The sequence below is a fragment of the Festucalex cinctus genome, chromosome 3 (assembly GCF_051991245.1).
Source record: "Festucalex cinctus isolate MCC-2025b chromosome 3, RoL_Fcin_1.0, whole genome shotgun sequence".
Classification (NCBI taxonomy): domain Eukaryota; kingdom Metazoa; phylum Chordata; class Actinopteri; order Syngnathiformes; family Syngnathidae; genus Festucalex; species Festucalex cinctus.
The window spans coordinates 18,646,434-18,665,204 of record NC_135413.1 but is presented as its reverse complement, the minus strand read 5'-3'; the positions used below and the strand labels follow the sequence as shown (position 1 = coordinate 18,665,204).

The window sequence follows — 18,771 nt, the reverse complement described above, 5'->3', positions numbered from 1 at the left end:
GTCTTTCTAATGTAATGTGTTGCAATAAACACCTGTGACTTTTCTCTCCAAGTTGTTTTACTGTCTTCCTGGAAGGATAAACATGTCATGCCTGGTTACCCTGAACAGACTACATCAGCCCACACCCTGTGACAGATAATATGTTTCTTCTGCAGCCCTTCTTGTTTGTCATAACACCTTAAAGCTTCTTGCACCAGTCCTCATAACTTTTCCTGTGTGCAAATGTGAAATGTGGCTGCAGTGTGCCCCTCTTTTTCCAAGTGGATATAAAACAAAAATCCCGTCGCAAAGTGACTTTATACTCGTGACAGGGCCAAGGGCATGGAATTCATGACTCTTCTTAACGGAGTTAAATCTTGTCTCAGCACAATGTCAAAGCAATTACTGCAACTTTCTCCCAAGTTGCCTCCTCTCACTTCACCTGCTCACTCTTCCACAAAATGTTTCCTCACATACTTTCTCTGTTGACTTCTTTTGTCACTTTAGTTTTCTCTTTGTCGTTGGTATGCACATTTTTAAAAAGTTATTCTATGACATTTTTTTTCATCACTCATAGATATATATTTATAACATACTTAAATCAATGGGATGCAGCAGTTGGCTTTAAACCAGAGGTGTCCAAATTATGGCCCGGCGGCCATTTTCTCGGGGCCCACAGCATATACAATAACTTTTGACACAGCCTGCTTTTCTAGATATGCAAATAAACTATTTCAAACTAAAATAAAAATATTTCTCTTTGTAATTTAATTAATGAAGTTATATATTTCAGTTCCAGAATAAAAAAAAAAAAAAAGTTTTCCTCCATATTCCGCTGTCAATGTCTGATTTGTGAACATATCACATTAATGATGAACTAAGATCCTCAAGTAAAGACTGCTTTATAAATTGTCATTTTGCTACCTATTACTCTTCCATTGATTCTGAATGTAGAGATTGCCTCAGGGCTGGGGCGGATCTATTCTAATGGGATACGGGGGGTGGGCCACCACAAAATCATGAAAAATCCCAAACTGTTTGTTGTGTTTAAAAATAACTAAAAACTTGCTAAAATAACTGCGGTTCATAATTGATTGACTTATTCGGTTATTAAGTCACACAATGTCAAAGTGGCCCTGGCATCCTTTCATTATTTTAATATGCAACCCTCAAAGGAAAAAGTTTGGACACCCCTGCCTTAAACTGCTGAAGTCTGGCTTTCAGTTTCAGGTGGATTCCAGTTGCTCTACTGTATGTTCCTAACAATACCAGCAAAAATTTGAAACATGACAAATGCACCAGTAATAGACAAGCACACGATTAAAAAATTGCAGAAACATAAAGGAATGCAAATACCCATTTGCTTTACTGTTTATCATGTTTAAGGTCACGAGGAGTTAGTAGTTAGGTTTCCAACCAACCACAATGCACATATGCAGTGTAGTCACACAACCATTCATACTGTCACCGAATGGCAACTGAACCCACTCCACATGTTCAGAAATCAATGATTGAGTCATTATAGTGTAAAATAAGTTAACTGTAAAATCGCTGGCACCGTGCCAAAACCTTGTAAGTCACAATTTGAGAAATTTAATATTTTTTCAAAAATCTATACTTTTGTCATTCCACACACGTGGGTGTCATTTTAACTAAGCATTGACCAATCTAAAGTGTTAAAAATGGCTTGTTTTCTTTGCTTTGCAAAAGGTCTCCTTCGGTCTCCTAAAAAATGACGATTTTGGGGGTATAAAGTGTTGTCCCGACACCGATATGCTTTTGCCATCCTGTCGACTATAGTACATGTGGAACTGCTCACATAAAAATACTTAAAATCATTAATCATTATTGAATGGCCTTTAGATTCTTGATTGTGTCGGCTATATATAAACGTTACTTAAGAAAACATCAGTAGAATGTCATATCTTTTAATATGCTGTTTTAATACAGAGTTTCTCACCCAGACACAAATGTGTTATAATTCAACACCAGTCCTTGCCTCAGTCTCCAGAAACAAAGAATTTGCAGCCATTAAGAGCACACCTTAATCGGTTTTGCTTCCTTATCAATTTGTTCCTGAAAGCGAGCGGCTTAGACGGCAGTTCTGATCAGTTATCTGTCATCCGCAGCCAACATCGCAACATTCATAACCTCACATAAATGTCAACACCTTTTATTTCCCCGGTGTTTTAACAGTGAAGCAAGTTTTTATGATGTACTTTACTTGAAGAATTACCCAGAGACAGAGAGCGATGAGAGTCATACAAGTCAGACAAGCCCATATAGAAGGGATATATGCTGTTAAATTAAAAAAAATAAAAATAAATAATAATAATAATAATAATACAATTTGAAAAAAACATGGCTTTGAGTGATTAAATGAAATATTATAACGCAGTTTCTGTTTAATTGTCCACTGCATTCGGATTTCATTCTATTATTTCACAGATTTGAATCGAAATGCTATCTGGTGCTGATAAAACATCCTCTGGCGGTGTAGATCCTCTACTTTAACGAATTAATTCTAAATAGTATCGTTTTTCACTAAAATGATGAGTAGCAACACTGGCAGAGAAGCTCAAGAAGTCGATGCTAATCGCTAAGCTAATGTTTTTTTTTTTTTTTTTTTTTTTTTTTTTTTTTTTTTGCCAAACACCAGAAAAAGTGCTTGGGCATACAGTACACTTTACAGAAGTCAGGCTAGAACTGGATTAAGGAAGCAGAGGACATTTTGTCTCTCAGCAACGAAGGAGTTCATCATTAGCAAAAGGGTGAACTAAAGCAGAAACGCAATTGTATAAAAAGGGCATTTTTGTTTTTTGCTCAAGTGCATTTAACAGAAAACTTTTAAGCTTGACAAGGATGATAGGTGAAGATGTTGTTGATTCAAATGTGACAGAGTGACAGGAGAAGATTAAATGTAATGGGCTTATGCTAAATTTCGTGCCTGCTCTGTAATTGACTGTATATTTTCGATGTACCAGTATTTATGTAATTAAATGTCATAGCTGTAGGCAATTAATTGAAATGTATTCCATTTTCTAAACGAAGCAGTGCTTTTTCATGCATGGATGACATGTGAAGTCAAAGAAGCCGCAGAGCCCCGAAGCTCGTCTGATGACAAGATGCACATTGACTCTTATTTTGCCTTGACAGTTCAACCAGCCACTGTCAGACACATTTGTTTTCAGTCTCATTGTGCCGAAATTCATCACTGGAATGATGGCTATTACAATGAAGCATATTCAGCATTATCCTTTTGCATTCAATTTGTCTGGATTCTTAAAACAATGGAAAATGGAATGAGTTTGGCCTTCATTGAATTAAAATTAAACTGTTTTGTTTTTGTCCTTTCTGGTTAGGGTGATGAAGTCCTGACTGTCATTAAAACCAAAGCTCAGTGGCCGGCATGGCAGCCGCTCAACCTGTAAGTATTACACTCTGTCAAGTATTTTCTGTCAGTTTTTTACTTGTATATGTAATTGATGTGCATATACAGGAAACAATGGACTCCTCAATGTTGTACACTCGATAACTTATCTTTTAGTTACTCACCAAAAAAAGTTACTTAAGTTAATTTCATGCCGTCAGTTTTGGGAGTCATGGAAGCAAGCATGTGGGGACAGTTGAGGCTAATAACACAACCAGGAGTGCAGCCAGAAAAAAAAATAAAAACACAATAACAACCTCAACATAGCAGCTCACTTTTTAAAAAACATCACGGTGGTAAAAAGACTATCTGATGGCAGTAATAGTTCACTCCTGTTGCCAGTGCAGTATTTAACAATTAACACTAGGGGTGGGAACCTCTGGGTACCTCACGATACGATACGATACGCGATACGAGGCTCACGATAACGATTATCTCTCGACATGACGATACTGCGATTATCGATATATTGGTTAGAAAATAAGTCCACGATAATCACGATAAATCTACTCAAGACATAAACTGATGTTTTTTCAATGACAAAATAGTTTATTTTCATACCATCACTGAAAAAAAACATATTAAAACTGGTCTGGATGTTTAATAGCTAGATGAGTGTTAATTTAACACTCATCTAGCTATTAAACATCTTAATTATTATGTACTAGGTATTTTTGAAGCTGCATAACTAAATTATTTTCACGGGTGGAAAAAAAACGTTAATTAAATTTGCAAGCATTTATCAAACAATTGCAGTTTCAAACAAATTTTCTCAATGTGAATAAATTATTCCATCATCAGTTTTCTCTATTGCTTGAGCTTGTGAAGGTTGCCTGAAAGCTGGAGTCCATCCCAGCTGACTGTGAGTTGCCAATCGATCACAGAATGTCATTTCATTGTCAAGAATTCTTATTATAGTGGTAAATAAAACTAAAAAAATTGGGTGGAAGTCCCATATATAGTGCTGTCTCTTCTTCCTTTCTTTCTTTCTTTTTTTTTTGTTTAATTCCCTCCTCATTTGGCTCCAGACGAGCACCTCCATCGGCTGAGTTCTCTGTTGACCAGACCCGCCACCTGATGTCCTTCCTCACCATGCTCGGGCCCAGTCCTGACTGGAATGTGGGGCTGTCAGGAGAGGACCTATGTACCAAGGAGTGTGGCTGGGTCCAGCGGCTAGTGACAGATCTGATTCCCTGGGATGCCGGCACTGACGGTGGTATCACATATGAAGTAATTTCATTTCATAACAATTTTATTTGCCTTGTACAACTTTGCAGATCGGATACTTGCTGCTTTAAACACAAATCAGAATTGATAGCCAAATAGATAATGGGAGTTTGCACTGAAGTGTTTTTGTCATATTCTATCATCAATTAGTCATATTAAGGAATGTTTCTGTTCAGTTGATTACCTTCTAAATATATACACGAGTATTCGCATGGTGGGTGTACTTCACAGGAAACTAGGGATAGACCGATTATCTGCCGGGCCGATTATCGGTGCCGATATTTGGCAGTTTCACAAATATCGGTATCGGCCTTTTGACCAATCTGACGGCCAATAAAGCGGGTATTTTGAACACATTATGATAATTTTTCACCTTCTGCAAAAATCTTTTGAAACTTTTTATGAATCCTGTTGAAAACCCCAAATTTGCTACGTTTGCATTCATTTTTTGCACAGTGAAATACAGGAACTTTTCATTCATGGATCTATTTCAATTTCCACTTTATAAATAATGATGCTGACACTGGGAATTCCCTACAAAAAGTAAAAAAAAAAAAAAAAATGTTGAAACTCCCTGCATTTTTTTAAAATATATTTTTTAAACAAAGCTGTCAATATTGTTTAAAATTAAAAGAAAAAGTACTTTTTAATTTTTACACTAATATTTTCTCCTCTACAGCAAATAAATATCGGCTTGAAATATCGGTTATCGTTCTCCTTGACTACTAATAATCGGTATCAGTATCGACCTTGAAAAAGCCATATCCGTCTATCACTACAGGAAACTACTTTTAAAATAATAAACGTATAGTGGAAGCTCAGTATAACAGAACTGCAATCAATGGACTGCAGATTCAACAAACATAAAATAATGTCCGTCCAGTCCACCCCTTCTAAAGTCGCTGTTTAAGTGTTTATTCCAGAATTGCCACAGTTGGTTCCAGTTCGTCATGGTACCAGTAAATGGTCGTGTGTTGCCATGAACAGAAAGAGACTGGTCATGTGTTGATTTGCCCATCAAATGTATGGACATGCATGTGGCTACCACGTTAACAAGGGAAAGTGTCCCTTTAAATGTTATGGAAAGAATAGACCAGGTATGGTGCTACATCAGGGTTAGGAGCTATACCCCCGTCAGAAATCTGTGTAGCTCCATTTAGGACCCGCCAGCATTTATTTGATATTGTAAAATATATTTAGAAATTATGTATTATCGTTATTAATGGATCCTTCCTTTTTTGTTTTGTGGTTTGAGGTGGACAACATTTGTGTGCGTGTTGAAGTGTGAAATTACAATAAAAATAGTGTTAACAAATATGAATAAAACAAATGCACCGACTGCATGGCAGAATCATTACTATCACTACAATTGATTCAATTTAGGTTCAAAATCAACCCTATGCTTCATAACTTTGCAGATGCAAAGACGAGTGTGGTTGGTCTGTCTAAAGCTCATCTGTCGCGCCCTCTCCATCCCAATGCATGCAGTGCGTATTTGGAATGACTGACTTATAAATATGTAAAGAATAAATAAATAAATAAATAAATAACAAATAAAAAGTGGTTATATTGCTTATGCATTATGTTGAATTAAAAAAAACAAAAACATGGAAAACCATCAAATTGTTTTATTATTTTCATTATGTTGCCAAATACATTTCAGAAAAATAGCAGCCTAGTTACCAGAAACATTGGAACACTTTTAGTTGGTTCAGTTTAGGAACCATAGCATGTAATCCAGTCATTTTGGTATCAAGTGACTCAGCAAAATATGTATATCTAGCATGCAGGTCGCTGGCCCCCATCGTTAAAAACTGGGAGGCATAAGCACAAACTGTTATCACTCGCACAGTGGTTACCTGCCTTGGATGTAAATACCCTCAAATTTTACAGCTGAAAGTCTGCAGTTAAAGCACATCTTGTTCGTTTCATTTCAAATCCAATATGATTATGTTTAGAGACCAAAAGATAACTGTGTGTGCTCATGTCCCATGAAGGAAGAGATGAAGATATTATTTTACGCATGAGCGGATCTCATTCACGTATAATTACCATCATCAGGGTTAAATTGAGATTCTTCTGTACATTGCAATATAAATACCTCTTTGACAGTGTCAGTCAAAACTCGTCATCATAACTTAAACTTTGCAAGGACGTCTTCGATGAGCACTTAAATACCCTAAGATCTTCGTTGCTAATGAGAAGTACGACATACATACAACAAATTGACAGTGTCCATATAACAAAACAGCAACTTTTCATGAGATCAGTTATTGCTGAGAATACACAATATCCATTGCAGATCCCTGTAGTACTACTACATCCATAAATGCTGCATTTGCGTCTTTAACAGATCCCGAGTGTATGTGTGTCTGAGACAGCTGTATTGACATAAAACTTTCGCAGAATAATGTAAAGAGTTCAGTCTTGTGCAACTATCATCGCCATGTTCCACACATTATACAATACACTTTTAGACACGCCATAGTTTACAGCAATATAGCTTTTACATAACCATTTAGAGTAGTTTTCATCCAACACTTTTCAAACATCAATACCTTTTGAATCTCTATTTTGATATGTCAAAGCAAGAAGTGGCATTCAATTGAGGCAATCTGTTATGCTCAGTTGTTTCTCCCTAAACGTGGTTAAAAAAAACAAAAAAAACTGTTCTGATTCTAATTGTAAATACAAATACCATGCTATATTATTTTGATTTATAAATACAGAGTAATAGTTTCATTAAATAGAATTAAAGAATTGCAACCCAATTGATTGTGCTGCTCCCTCAGGTGTGCCTTCCTTGGCCACCGTGAGGCAGTATAACACCATACAAAGTAGAGTAGACTTATTACTCTACTGCTACTACAACTAACTCAGTAAAATACTGTAATATTATTACATTTCCACAGAAGAGAATATATGCTTGTGAATGTGTAATCACTGTTTATCAATGTGTTTCTAAATGTGTGATAGTGAACTGGGCGTGGCATTAAACAGCATGAAGCCTTTGTTGTGATGAAATGTTCACTATTTACCCAAACACTGCTTATTTTCAAATGTAGCTGTATCTTAAGTTTGAGCTCACAAGTCAAAGCAAATATTGGGCCGAATACAAGCTCGTATCTCGAAAATCTTGTATTCCAAGGCACCACTGTACTCATATCAACCTGGTTTATTTCCACACATCAATGGATAACAAGCAAAAACATTTGTTGAACAACTTTTTAGGGAGGAGATGACCACCTTTCCTTTTTGACTTTCTTTTTAGTCGCCAAACAAGCCCATCGTTCCCCAAGAGAAAATTCGACCTTTAACGAGTTTGGACCACCCTCAGAGCCCCTTCTATGACCCTGAGGGGGGAGCGATTACTCCTGTGGCCAGGGTAGTGGTGGAGCGTATCGCCAGGAAGGTAAAAAAAAATAAAAAATAAAAATTGTCTTTTTTTTTTACTTCAGCAGTGAATAAATCAGATCAAATCAGTTTATATTGTGCACATAGGTAAATATCAATTCAGAAAAACCCGTGGTAGTTTTTGATAGAAACATGTATATGCAAATTCACAGTGGACTTTAAATGCACAAACACAATTATGACATTCATGCAATCGTATGTCCTCACACAGAATCACTCATGTTGTAATTCACACAGCTTTCTAGAATATGTTAAACTTGTCAAATCACGGGGTATTTTTACACCAGCAACACCGGCCTGCTCCATGTGAAATCAATTCCTTGTCATTTGCTTTTGATGATGTGTTGGTATATGTGGGTATTCTTCGTGTTTTATCGCAATTTTCCTTGTTTTTACACAGGGTGAGCAATGTAATGTGGTGCCAGACAGCATTGATGACATTGTTGCAGACATTGGTCAGGAGGAAACGGAGAAAGGTAAATATTAGCGCACACTCCTATATTTTTAACATCGTCTACAAAAACAGACAGCTGCATAGATTAGGAAAATTCCAGGGAGGAAACTGACATGAATCATAACAGGAACAGAGAAAACAATAAAAACATAAATAGTTAAAACAATTACCAATTGCACAGGTCCTGCAGGTTGCTTCAAACTGATGATGATTTGTAAGGCCAAAGGCTGACAAGGCCCCAAGAAAATATTATTTTTAATTTGCAGCAATTGCCTGCAGGGGCACAGACATATATTTGCGGTGTCCTAAATCCCAGTCACCCCATGCAGGTCCTTATGTCTGTAAAATGCTTCTGTCAAAATACCCTAAGTATCAACAATTACAGCACACTTCAGAACCAATTTGTTAAGCCTTACTGGAGGTTTAACTGTAGTTGATCTCTGGAAGGGACAAATAACCCACAAAGTTTACTTGTGCTGTTGGATTTGATGTAACGTGATGACTAAAGATGCAATATTTCACAGGTACGATTAAATAACAGACATTTTGTGGCCTCCACCAAGCCAATGTCCTGATTTTCTGTCCTAGATGACACCCCTGAGACTTGCATCTACTCTGGTTGGTCTCCCTGGTCGGCCTGTAGCAGCACATCATGTGAAAAAGGTCGACGGATGAGGCAGAGGATGCTCAAGGCCCAGCTGGACCTCAGCGTTCCGTGTCCCCACACTCAAGATTTCCAGCCCTGCATGGGCCCTGGGTGCAGTATGCAAGGTGAGTTCTCGACTACAAAAGCCAGGTGACCATAACCCTTCCTTACTTAAAGGGGAAGTCAACCCCCAAAAAATCTTTACAGTGATATGTTGTATGCACTACTCTAAACATAGGATTCTGATTAATACTGAGTTTGTGGAATATTAACTCATTCACTCCCAGCCATTTTCACTGAAGCAGCCCCCTTCGCTCCCCGGTTGCTCCCAACTGATTTTGAAAGGCCCACAGAATATTGTGCTCCATTGCTATAAATAAATACATGGAATATACCAAAAGAAAGATTAGAGTCTATTCTTTCATCAGGAAAAAAAAAGTATATTTCTATCTGTTTCCGTTTTCCAGCAATTAACATTAGAATGTAGCTAAGTTTCATTATTCACAAATCTATTTAAATCAGTGACGAAAGGAGCTTTTTACAAAATGGCCCTGGTTGATCTCTTATACTCTGCTGCCACCTGCTGGCTGTTTTTGTAATAACTACAATTGCCTCAAGCATTCTCTTCAGTTCAAAGGTACATTAAGGCATACTGTGTGCTCAAACATTAAAAAACAAACAAACAAACAAACAAAACAAAAAAAACGTATAAATACATCTTTGGGAACAATGCAATACAACGTATTTATACGTTTTTGGGAGCAAAATCCACTTGTCTTTATCCATCTCAGGGGCGGCCATTTTGCCACTTCCTGTTGGCTGAAATGACATCACAGTTGCTCGGCTCATGTTATGACCAATCACAGCTCATCTTGTGAAGGTCACATGAACAAACTCAGAAAACGGCAGCAGCAATTGCGATATCATTTTCAGCCGACAGCAAGTGGCAAAATGGCCGCCCCTGAGATGGATTTTTTTAAAAGTGGATTTTGCCGTATTATTCGAATTCCACAAATGCAATATTAATCAGAATGCTGTGTTTAGATGAGTAGGGCTGCATAGAAAATATTGTAAAGATTTTTGGGAATGACTTCCCCTTCAAATTGATCTAACCGCATGAAGTTGCAAACTTATCCATTTAAGCACTTCTACATAAAACAGTAATTTACTGTAACTTTATTTCTTCAAAGTATCCACCAAAAGCAGTAATTTAGGTCATACATTTGGTGAATATCTCACTTTTAGATACTTTGTACAGATACTTACAGCTCTTCTGCACAAACTGTTATTTAATGAACTTGTTTACTTTAGCGCATCATTATCCAAGAAAAGTATCCTTTCTCCTGTGTTGATCTCACAGAGTTGCATTGTGTTTCTTTGCCATTAAAAAGCCTTAAATGAATATGCCAAGTTGCCAACTAAAGCGTATCTATTTATCATGTATTGACAGGGAGACAGTCTGTGACTCTTGGTGTTTATTTTGGCTTAAACTAATGGAATAGAGTGGAATAACAAAGCTGCTGCCTTAATTATTTTTTACTGCTTGGCTGAATTGTTTGATCCTAAAATTTAATTGGGGCCACGTTTGTTTGTGAGCGATTATAATAAAGTTTGAATAAACAGATGCTACAGTGGTGAATCAGGTGGCCTCTCTGTGAACGTCTCTCGAAGAGGTGTCAGGATTCATTCCAGAAATTGATTGTTCATGATGAGAATGTCACACAACGCTGTCGATCCATAATTAGACACTGATGCTGGCAGTACCTTAATTACTTGACAGAATAATAAAAGATGGATTAGCTTTTTTTTTTTTTTTTTCCCCTCAGCTGCTTCCTTTACCATGAGGTACCCTCAGAAGAAAACACCACAGTGCATATCATTTACAGGGGTGTCTTTAAATGCGCAAATAAATGTGAGGCAAAGTAGCACACTTTGTCTCTTACTTAGGATTCCTCAACTAACTGGTGCTATTAATGATATACAGGGTGTTCCAAAATCTTTGACCCCATTTCGTAGGCCAATAATTTTGACAATTTTCGTTGGAATGACCTAAAATTTTCACAGCTTGTGTAGAAACGTTTCACGTTTTTGTGTGTACCGTTTGGCATTTCTATCTTTTCAGGTTAAGAAATGCCGTTCACTTCAAAAGAAAAGGCATTTTGCATATTAGAGTATGCTCGGACTCAGTCACGGAAGACAGTGCAGTGTGCCTTCTTCACAAATTTTGCAAAGGAGGCACCAACTACAAAACAAATTAGGACTTGGCACCAAAAAGTTCAAGAAAAGGGCCCTTTTTGGCACAAGCTCGAATACCGACTCGACGTGTGCAGAGTCACAGGCGGCGCTCATATTGAACATTTATGAAACTCTGTCATAGAACCAACAAATATTTTTACTTTTCTTTGTAAATTTAACCAATAAAACTTGTGACTTTCAATATAAAGTGTATTTAGTTTCATTAAGATCCATCAAGTAGTTTCTGAGATATGGGCATTTAGAATGGGGTCAACCATTTTGGAACACCCTGTAAAGGTTGTATTAATAATAGTAAGTTCCAAACGACACCTCATAAATGTCCATTTGGATTTACATAAATTGAACATATAAAGGAAAGACAGTTGAATAAAAACGGCCAATGCAAGGATTCTCTTCCATAAATGGATGGATCACTTTCAAACAAATGGCGAACTTTCATTTCATTCATCGAACCAATTTAATTTATGTTCATATGGAAGGCTTCAAAATACGAGAACAATTATTGCATTGCAGAGCAATTTATCCCACCCACCTAAAAAAAGGGGGCAGAGCTAAGAGGCTCACTGATAAATGTAACAATACCTGACAACCTGGTGAGGCCGCAGCAATTATCTAGTCCCCCTTCCACCGAATGCCAAATGAAAACAAAGAGGGTTGTTGGTGTCTGTGTGCCTGATGACAAGGATACATCAAGGGAACAAGGCAGGATGAGCATAACAATGTCCACCCTCTCTAAATTGGGGATTTGATGCTTTGAGGCTTACTCTCGTCTAACATTTTAGTGGCTAATAGGGATGGAATGCAGTTTGTTTGAGTGGTTTGGTTCCTCAAGCAATCCTCATGCAAATGAACAGAACCTCAAAGATCTGAAAATCTCACGTGGGTGAAAAATGTGCATTGCATTTGCTGCTATTTTTGCATGTGCATGTAGGTGTCAAGTACGCGTGCATACTTTTTAGCATTTTATATTGTGCCTGTGTAATTAGAATAATCATAATGATTGATGTCATGACATGCATTTTTAACTGTCCATCAAAAAGTTGTACCCATTATTTCTGAAAACTGATATTATGAAGGGTAAAATGCACCTTTATTCAAGATACAATATATCAAAATGATGTTCTTTGATGTCAGCTCCTAGACAAACTGCTGCCAACCATTGCAGAAATCAATTCGTTGAACACATTATTATTATCATATGTATTATATTATTAAATATGCCATCCGTGGCTGTGGGGTGGGTTCACACATAGAAAATCGGGATGGAAGGCGGTCTCCGAGAACACAGAGAGAGAGCACAGTATTTGTGGTCACTCTGGCCATCTTGACGTCATCCATCCGTGGAGGTCTGCTCGTAATTTGTGCACTTCGATCTTATGCGTGTACTCCAGCGACTTTTTATGCTTCTGTGATGTCAAAGACTGGGCACCTCTAGTTTGCTGGCATTAAAGGGAATGGAGGGGGGAAGCTAGCTAGCTAACTAACAAGCTAGTTGGCTGTGTTCACACCCACAATGGCACAACCAAATAAAGTAAGCTCCACCTGTGCGCACAGTTTGACTGCGCTTTGCACTAGGCAAGAAAATAGATGAGTTAAAAAACTTCCTGTTTTGACGTGCAGAGCCATCAACATGTATGATGTCAGAGTGGATAAGCTGGTCGGCCTGCAGTGTTTCCTGTGGGATGGGAATGCGGTCCAGAGAGCGTTACATTAAACAGTACCCTGAGGATGGATCGCTCTGCCAACTCAACACGGAGGAGATAGAGAAGTGTGTCGTCAATGAAGAATGCTGTGAGTTTCTCATGACATTATTGTATATGAAGAATTGGGCATTCTCTATTCCTGTTATTTAACTCATTTGCTCGCAATAACGTGTAAATACGTTTTGTTTTGGTTTTTTATGTTTTAAGTGTCCCAAAGATGTATTTATACGTTTTTTTGTTTTTTTGTGCTAGAGCATACAGAAGGCTTTCATGCAGCCTCTCAACTGCAAAGAACGGTTGCAGAAATGGTGGTTATTACACAAACGGCCAGCAGGTGACAGCAGAGCAAAGGAGATCAACCAGGGTCATGTAGAAAAAAAGCTCAATTACTTACAATTTTAAATAGATTTGTGAAAACTAATGAAACTTAGCTCTATTCTAATGCTAATTGCTGCAAAACGGAAACAGATAGAAACATACTTTTTTTCCTGATGAAAGAAGAGATTTTATTCTTTCTTTTGATATGTTCCATGCTTTTATAGCAATTGAACACAATATTCTGTGGGCCTTGCAATATCAGTCAAAATTCAGTAAAACAGCCGGGAGCGAACGGGATTGCTTCTGTTAAAATGGCTGGGAGTGAATGAGTTAACATGGACAACATTAGAAGGATTTCAACCTTCTAAGAGGAAGAGGAAATCCCTTCGTTCAGTCACCCTGTACTTTAACGGAGCATACTATTAACTCGTACAGTGTAATTCTTGTCTTCCAACTTTGTGGAAAGTTTGGATTAGGCTGTTTTCTGCTCCAGATGACTCTGCCCAAAGCATGGTTCGTAAAGTTGTAATTGGATGAGTTTGGTTCAATAAAGAGCACTTTTGGAATAAGCTACAGTGTTTATGAGGTTGTGAGCAGGGCCCTTTCATCAAGCATCAATGACTTTCCAAATGCTGTTCTTCCCAAAAGAACAAAGTTTCCTTTTTGTAGTTTCTGTTGGCATCATTTTCAGCTTTCAGGTTTGTCTACATCGTGTGCACAAATTTTAAAAGTCATCACAAAGTTTCTGTTTTGTCAGGTGTATAAGAGTTTTGCCATAAAGTGTCTCTCCCCCCCCCACTCTTACAGCAGCCAGCAGCTGTGTGGTGACTGAGTGGGCTGAGTGGGATCCATGCAGTGTGTCCTGTGGGATGGGCATGACAAGACGTGAGCGCATGATTAAAATGCCCCCGATTGATGGATCAATGTGTAAAACGGAGGTGGCTGAAGTTGACAAATGCATGATGCCAGAATGCTGTGAGTTACAGAAACAATATAAACATTACACAGGCGGACTCACTCTGTACATAGTTTGAAATTCAATTCAATGGTTTCAATAATGTGTGCATGTGTGTACTGTTTGCAGATACCATCCCATGTATGTTGTCGCCATGGTCTGACTGGAGCGAATGTAGCGTCACGTGTGGGCGTGGCCTCCGCACCCGCCAGAGGATGCTGAAGTCGGATCCTGCAGAGTGCACTGAAGAGTTGGAGCAGACTGAGAAGTGCATGCTGCCAGAGTGTCGTAAGTATCCCACTTGCATTTAACAGTTTTGCTTATCCTGTTCCATTCACAGTGGGTTGTTTTATTCTGCCTCAAATGTTATTTTGAGCAAAGTAATCCATTGATCATGGTACTTTTATTAATATCAGTACCTCAACTTCTTAGAATAATGTAATTTTTTTAAGCACAAAAAAAAATTAACCATTATATTTATTAATAATTTGACTTCAGGTGTAGAAATGAACGATCTTTTTTAACTAATGATGTAGCTGATTTTAGCAGAGGTGACCAGTGTCATGATATTTTAAGGTGACGATATTATAAGTTGTGTTGAGTTTGTTGTCTTACAATACACATTCGTCACCGAGTGATGTCATTCAATTCCTTCAAAATATTGCTACTAAAGGTAGCTTTCAAGTTTTTGAATCAAGGTGATGTACTTTCTTTTTTTACACACTACCTCTGTGTTTATGCTCAGATGTTAAACTAATAATGGCACAATATATTTAATAATGTGCATTGTTGTTCACACTAGTTTGTAGTTACTTGATTTGTAGACCTGGCAAGGACTACATTTTTTTTTTATTATGCCCTGACACAGTTGTGCTCATAAGTTTATAGACCTTTGGGCAGTGTTGCAAGTGTACGGTTCGAGGGCTGGATTTGGCCCACAAGACGATCTAAAACTAGGTTTTAGACTGGCACAAAGCACGTCTAAATACTGGTGCAGGTGGTGTAATGTGAATTTGGTGGATTTGATCACACTAGCAGATTCGGTGCTCCATGGACATGTGTGAATCATGGGCGCAAGGCGATCTCCAATTGCCCATGTTACACGCGCGGCCAACTGCATCATCTGCAAGGGCAGATCTTGCAGTTTGCCAATCTCATTTCACTGACCCAAGCATATTCCGGGAGATGTTTACAACTTGAGCGAACAACTTTCTCACAACTTTATCCCTGATCTGACTAGTGTGTTCCTTTATCTTCATATTGCTGTTGGTGTAATATTCTCTAAGATCCGAGACCATGATGGTGGAGGTGGGCTCTTATAATGGTAGTTGACTGTGTAATGGATTTTATTTTGAGGTATCCGGGTAGATAGAGGGATGAATACTTTTGTGTGGCACACTGCTTTAGATTTTTGAATGTAACAAAATTCAATTATAATTGCCTTTCCATTTCACAATTATGTTCCACTTCATTTAAATTAAGTCACATTAAAATACATGAACCCCTGTATGTGTGTGGTTGTAACGTGACAAAATATGAAAAGGTGCGTGCACACATTTTTTTGTATTTCTTCCAGCTATTGACTGCATGGTCTCGGAGTGGTCGGAATGGTCCGAGTGCAATAAATCCTGCGGTAAAGGACACACCATCCGAACCCGCATGGTCAAACTGGAGCCGCAGTTCGGGGGCAGCTCCTGTCCCGAGACCATTCAGCGTAAGAAATGCAAGATCCGCAAGTGCCGATCCAAACCAAAGGAGGAGAGAAGTGAAGGCAAGAGGAGAAGAAGAGGTAAACAGGGAAGAGATGCAGTGGTAGAAGAGCAGTCAGGTTGGTCATGAGTTTTTAAATGACTCCTCAATATGCCCGTCTGAGAGTGTGACGAGAGATGCAACAGTCTTGTCTTTTTCTCTCAAGGTTGTGGGATGCAGCCGTGGAGCGGCTGGACAGACTGCACCAAATCATGTGGAGGGGGCATCCAGGAGCGTTTCATGTTGAAGAAGAAAAGAGCGAAAGGCACTCTGGCGGGCAACTGCAAGGACCGGAAGGAAATACGTGCCTGTAACGTTAATCCCTGCTAGGGGGCGCTGTTGGATTATGCAGAGAAGTACCAGGATAATTGTGTGCTTCAATGGGGGTCTGAAAAATATGTCAACAAATGTTTTGGAAGAATATTGTGTATGCAGTGAAGGGTGGGTTGTGTGGTTGGTTATTTGGATTTAGTGAAGTGGCTGGAGGGAAGAAGGTGAGGTGAAGCCTGAGTGTTCCTTTAGCTGACACAGCTGATTTTTATTTTTTTTTTCCTTTTGTACTTTACAGCACTACAGAATTATTCAAGAGTACTAGCACTGTAGCTTTCCTGTGTTTTGAGTGTTTTGGCACCTGGGGCATGACATAGAACTGAATATCAAAAACTGGGATAAGAATGATTTCAAACAATTCTCAACAAAATGAATATCTGCTCAATAGTCACAACTTTTTTTCACAAACCTAAATCTTTCGATGAACATTGAGTACAGACTGTAATTTGAAATGTTATCAGCTGATCCCACATTACAAAACACATTATTTTCACTATCATTATAAGCCCATTACATTTTCAAATAAGAGATTTCAATGGCTTTTGCAGAGCAGTTTTCCTTCTCTTATTTCTCTGCTAATGCGTCACTACTTTTATATGTAGCACATACAGAGAACAATTATACTGCTCATCTAGTGATCATTCAGATTTTCCAACATGACAAAAAGTCATGTAATAATTTACACTACATTTTCTGATATATACTTTGTTTGGTGTTGATTTCACAATGATTTGTTGTTTCAAGCACATTTAAAGCATTGGAACAATTGCTTATATTTAACAGACATTAAACTATGTCATAGTTAAATGGATGTGCATTATTTCTTCAACACGATGCAAACACAAGGAGTCAGGAAAGACCAATAAATTGACTGTTTATTTGCTATCTAACCAACATTTGAGTTACAAATGTACTAAGAGTTTTGACCTTACTTAAAATGAGGTGTTTTTACTGTTAACTTTAGTCATATGTATGTACACACACAGAATATATGTCACTGCTGTTTATCTGTCCTATCAGCTGATGTAGCATTGAAACTGCAATATTTCTATCTGACTTACATGTACAGTTTGTTTTTTGTTTTTTTTTTGTTCTGACTTTTCTAAAAATCCAGCTTTACTTTGCATTGTTAAAATGAGTCAGTCTGCCTTTATCAGTCTCTGAAAAGACAACAACAACTCAAATGTGTCAAATTATAGAGTACACAATGTTGGGTTGTCAATTTAATTGCAAGATTTGTTTTGGCCTTAATTAGGATTAGATTTGTAGTGTGCTTTTTTTTTTTTTTTAATTGTGATGTACCATATTAACATTCAGTGTTATTTATCATTACTTAGGAAATTATGTTGTCATCTTTTTCCTGTTATGATAAATGTGACTATCAAAGCTCTTATGACTGCAGGCATTTTGTGGGGGATTTGCCAGCTAGCACACATTTTTGCTATCACACATTTGTGTTGCCTTTTTTTTTTTTTTTTTGCCTTTTGTGACTCTTTTGTAAGAAACCACATTTGCAATAAAACACAAAAGTACGTGTCCCTAATTGAATGTGGTGTTATACTGTTTTAATTTTTATGTAAGTAGAACAAACACGACTAAACCAAATAGCTAGAGACAAATGCAATATGATGATGCAAAAATCCACATAAATTAGCAAATTAGTTCAGTATTCCCACAACCAGTTTGTCCATACATAATTTAATTCATAATTTTCCTCTGAGCCTTTTGTGTTCTTACGTTTTTACTTCACTAGATGGGGATGGCACATATACTAGAGTTGCGTTTACTGTCAACACAAAACGAGCTAAGTTTTTTTTTTTTTTTTTTGATGATTGCATAAACACTAAAAGCAAAAATAATTACATATCAACACCTTGCACTGATGGAGCAAAATGTTGGACCAGAATTGATTGTTTTATTGTTAGATAAACCAATCATATTTGAGTACTGCAAAAATGCAGCAGGTAAGTTCACCTATTTTCAACCAAAATGGAATAAGTCAGAAGAAGAAGAGTGAAGGTGAGAGGAACTGGTGGAGGAAAAGCAGGAAGACCTGAAAGAGGAGAAGAAGGTCCTCAAAGAAGAAGAGGAAATCAAATTACATTGATGCAGCACTAGTTGATTATGTCATAAACCAATGGATTGACACTGAGGCAGACTAGAGTAAAATTTCGGCCAAATCATAGCAGATTTACACCAGCATCTGTCATAACTTGTGACCTTCCAGCAAGAAAATAGTTATCTTTTTTCTTTTTTTTTCTTTTTTTTTTTTTAAACCTAACAATGAGTATATTGCCTAAGATGTTTATG

General features: G+C 37.6%; 1 protein-coding gene across 1 annotated transcript in view; it reads left to right on the top strand.

Annotated features, from left to right (window-relative positions):
- spon1b (spondin 1b) overlaps positions 1–18,004 on the top strand; it is a 56,741-nt gene extending 38,737 nt beyond the window's left edge. The window contains exons 7-16 of the mRNA XM_077516390.1: positions 3,342–3,406; positions 4,438–4,639; positions 7,908–8,048; positions 8,451–8,526; positions 9,093–9,275; positions 13,027–13,197; positions 14,235–14,402; positions 14,512–14,670; positions 15,959–16,210; positions 16,298–18,004. Of these exons, the coding sequence (XP_077372516.1) occupies positions 3,342–3,406; positions 4,438–4,639; positions 7,908–8,048; positions 8,451–8,526; positions 9,093–9,275; positions 13,027–13,197; positions 14,235–14,402; positions 14,512–14,670; positions 15,959–16,210; positions 16,298–16,461 (1,581 nt within the window). The 3' untranslated portion in view covers positions 16,462–18,004. The remainder of the gene's footprint in view (positions 1–3,341; positions 3,407–4,437; positions 4,640–7,907; positions 8,049–8,450; positions 8,527–9,092; positions 9,276–13,026; positions 13,198–14,234; positions 14,403–14,511; positions 14,671–15,958; positions 16,211–16,297) is intronic.
- The last annotated feature ends 767 nt before the right edge of the window (positions 18,005–18,771 follow it).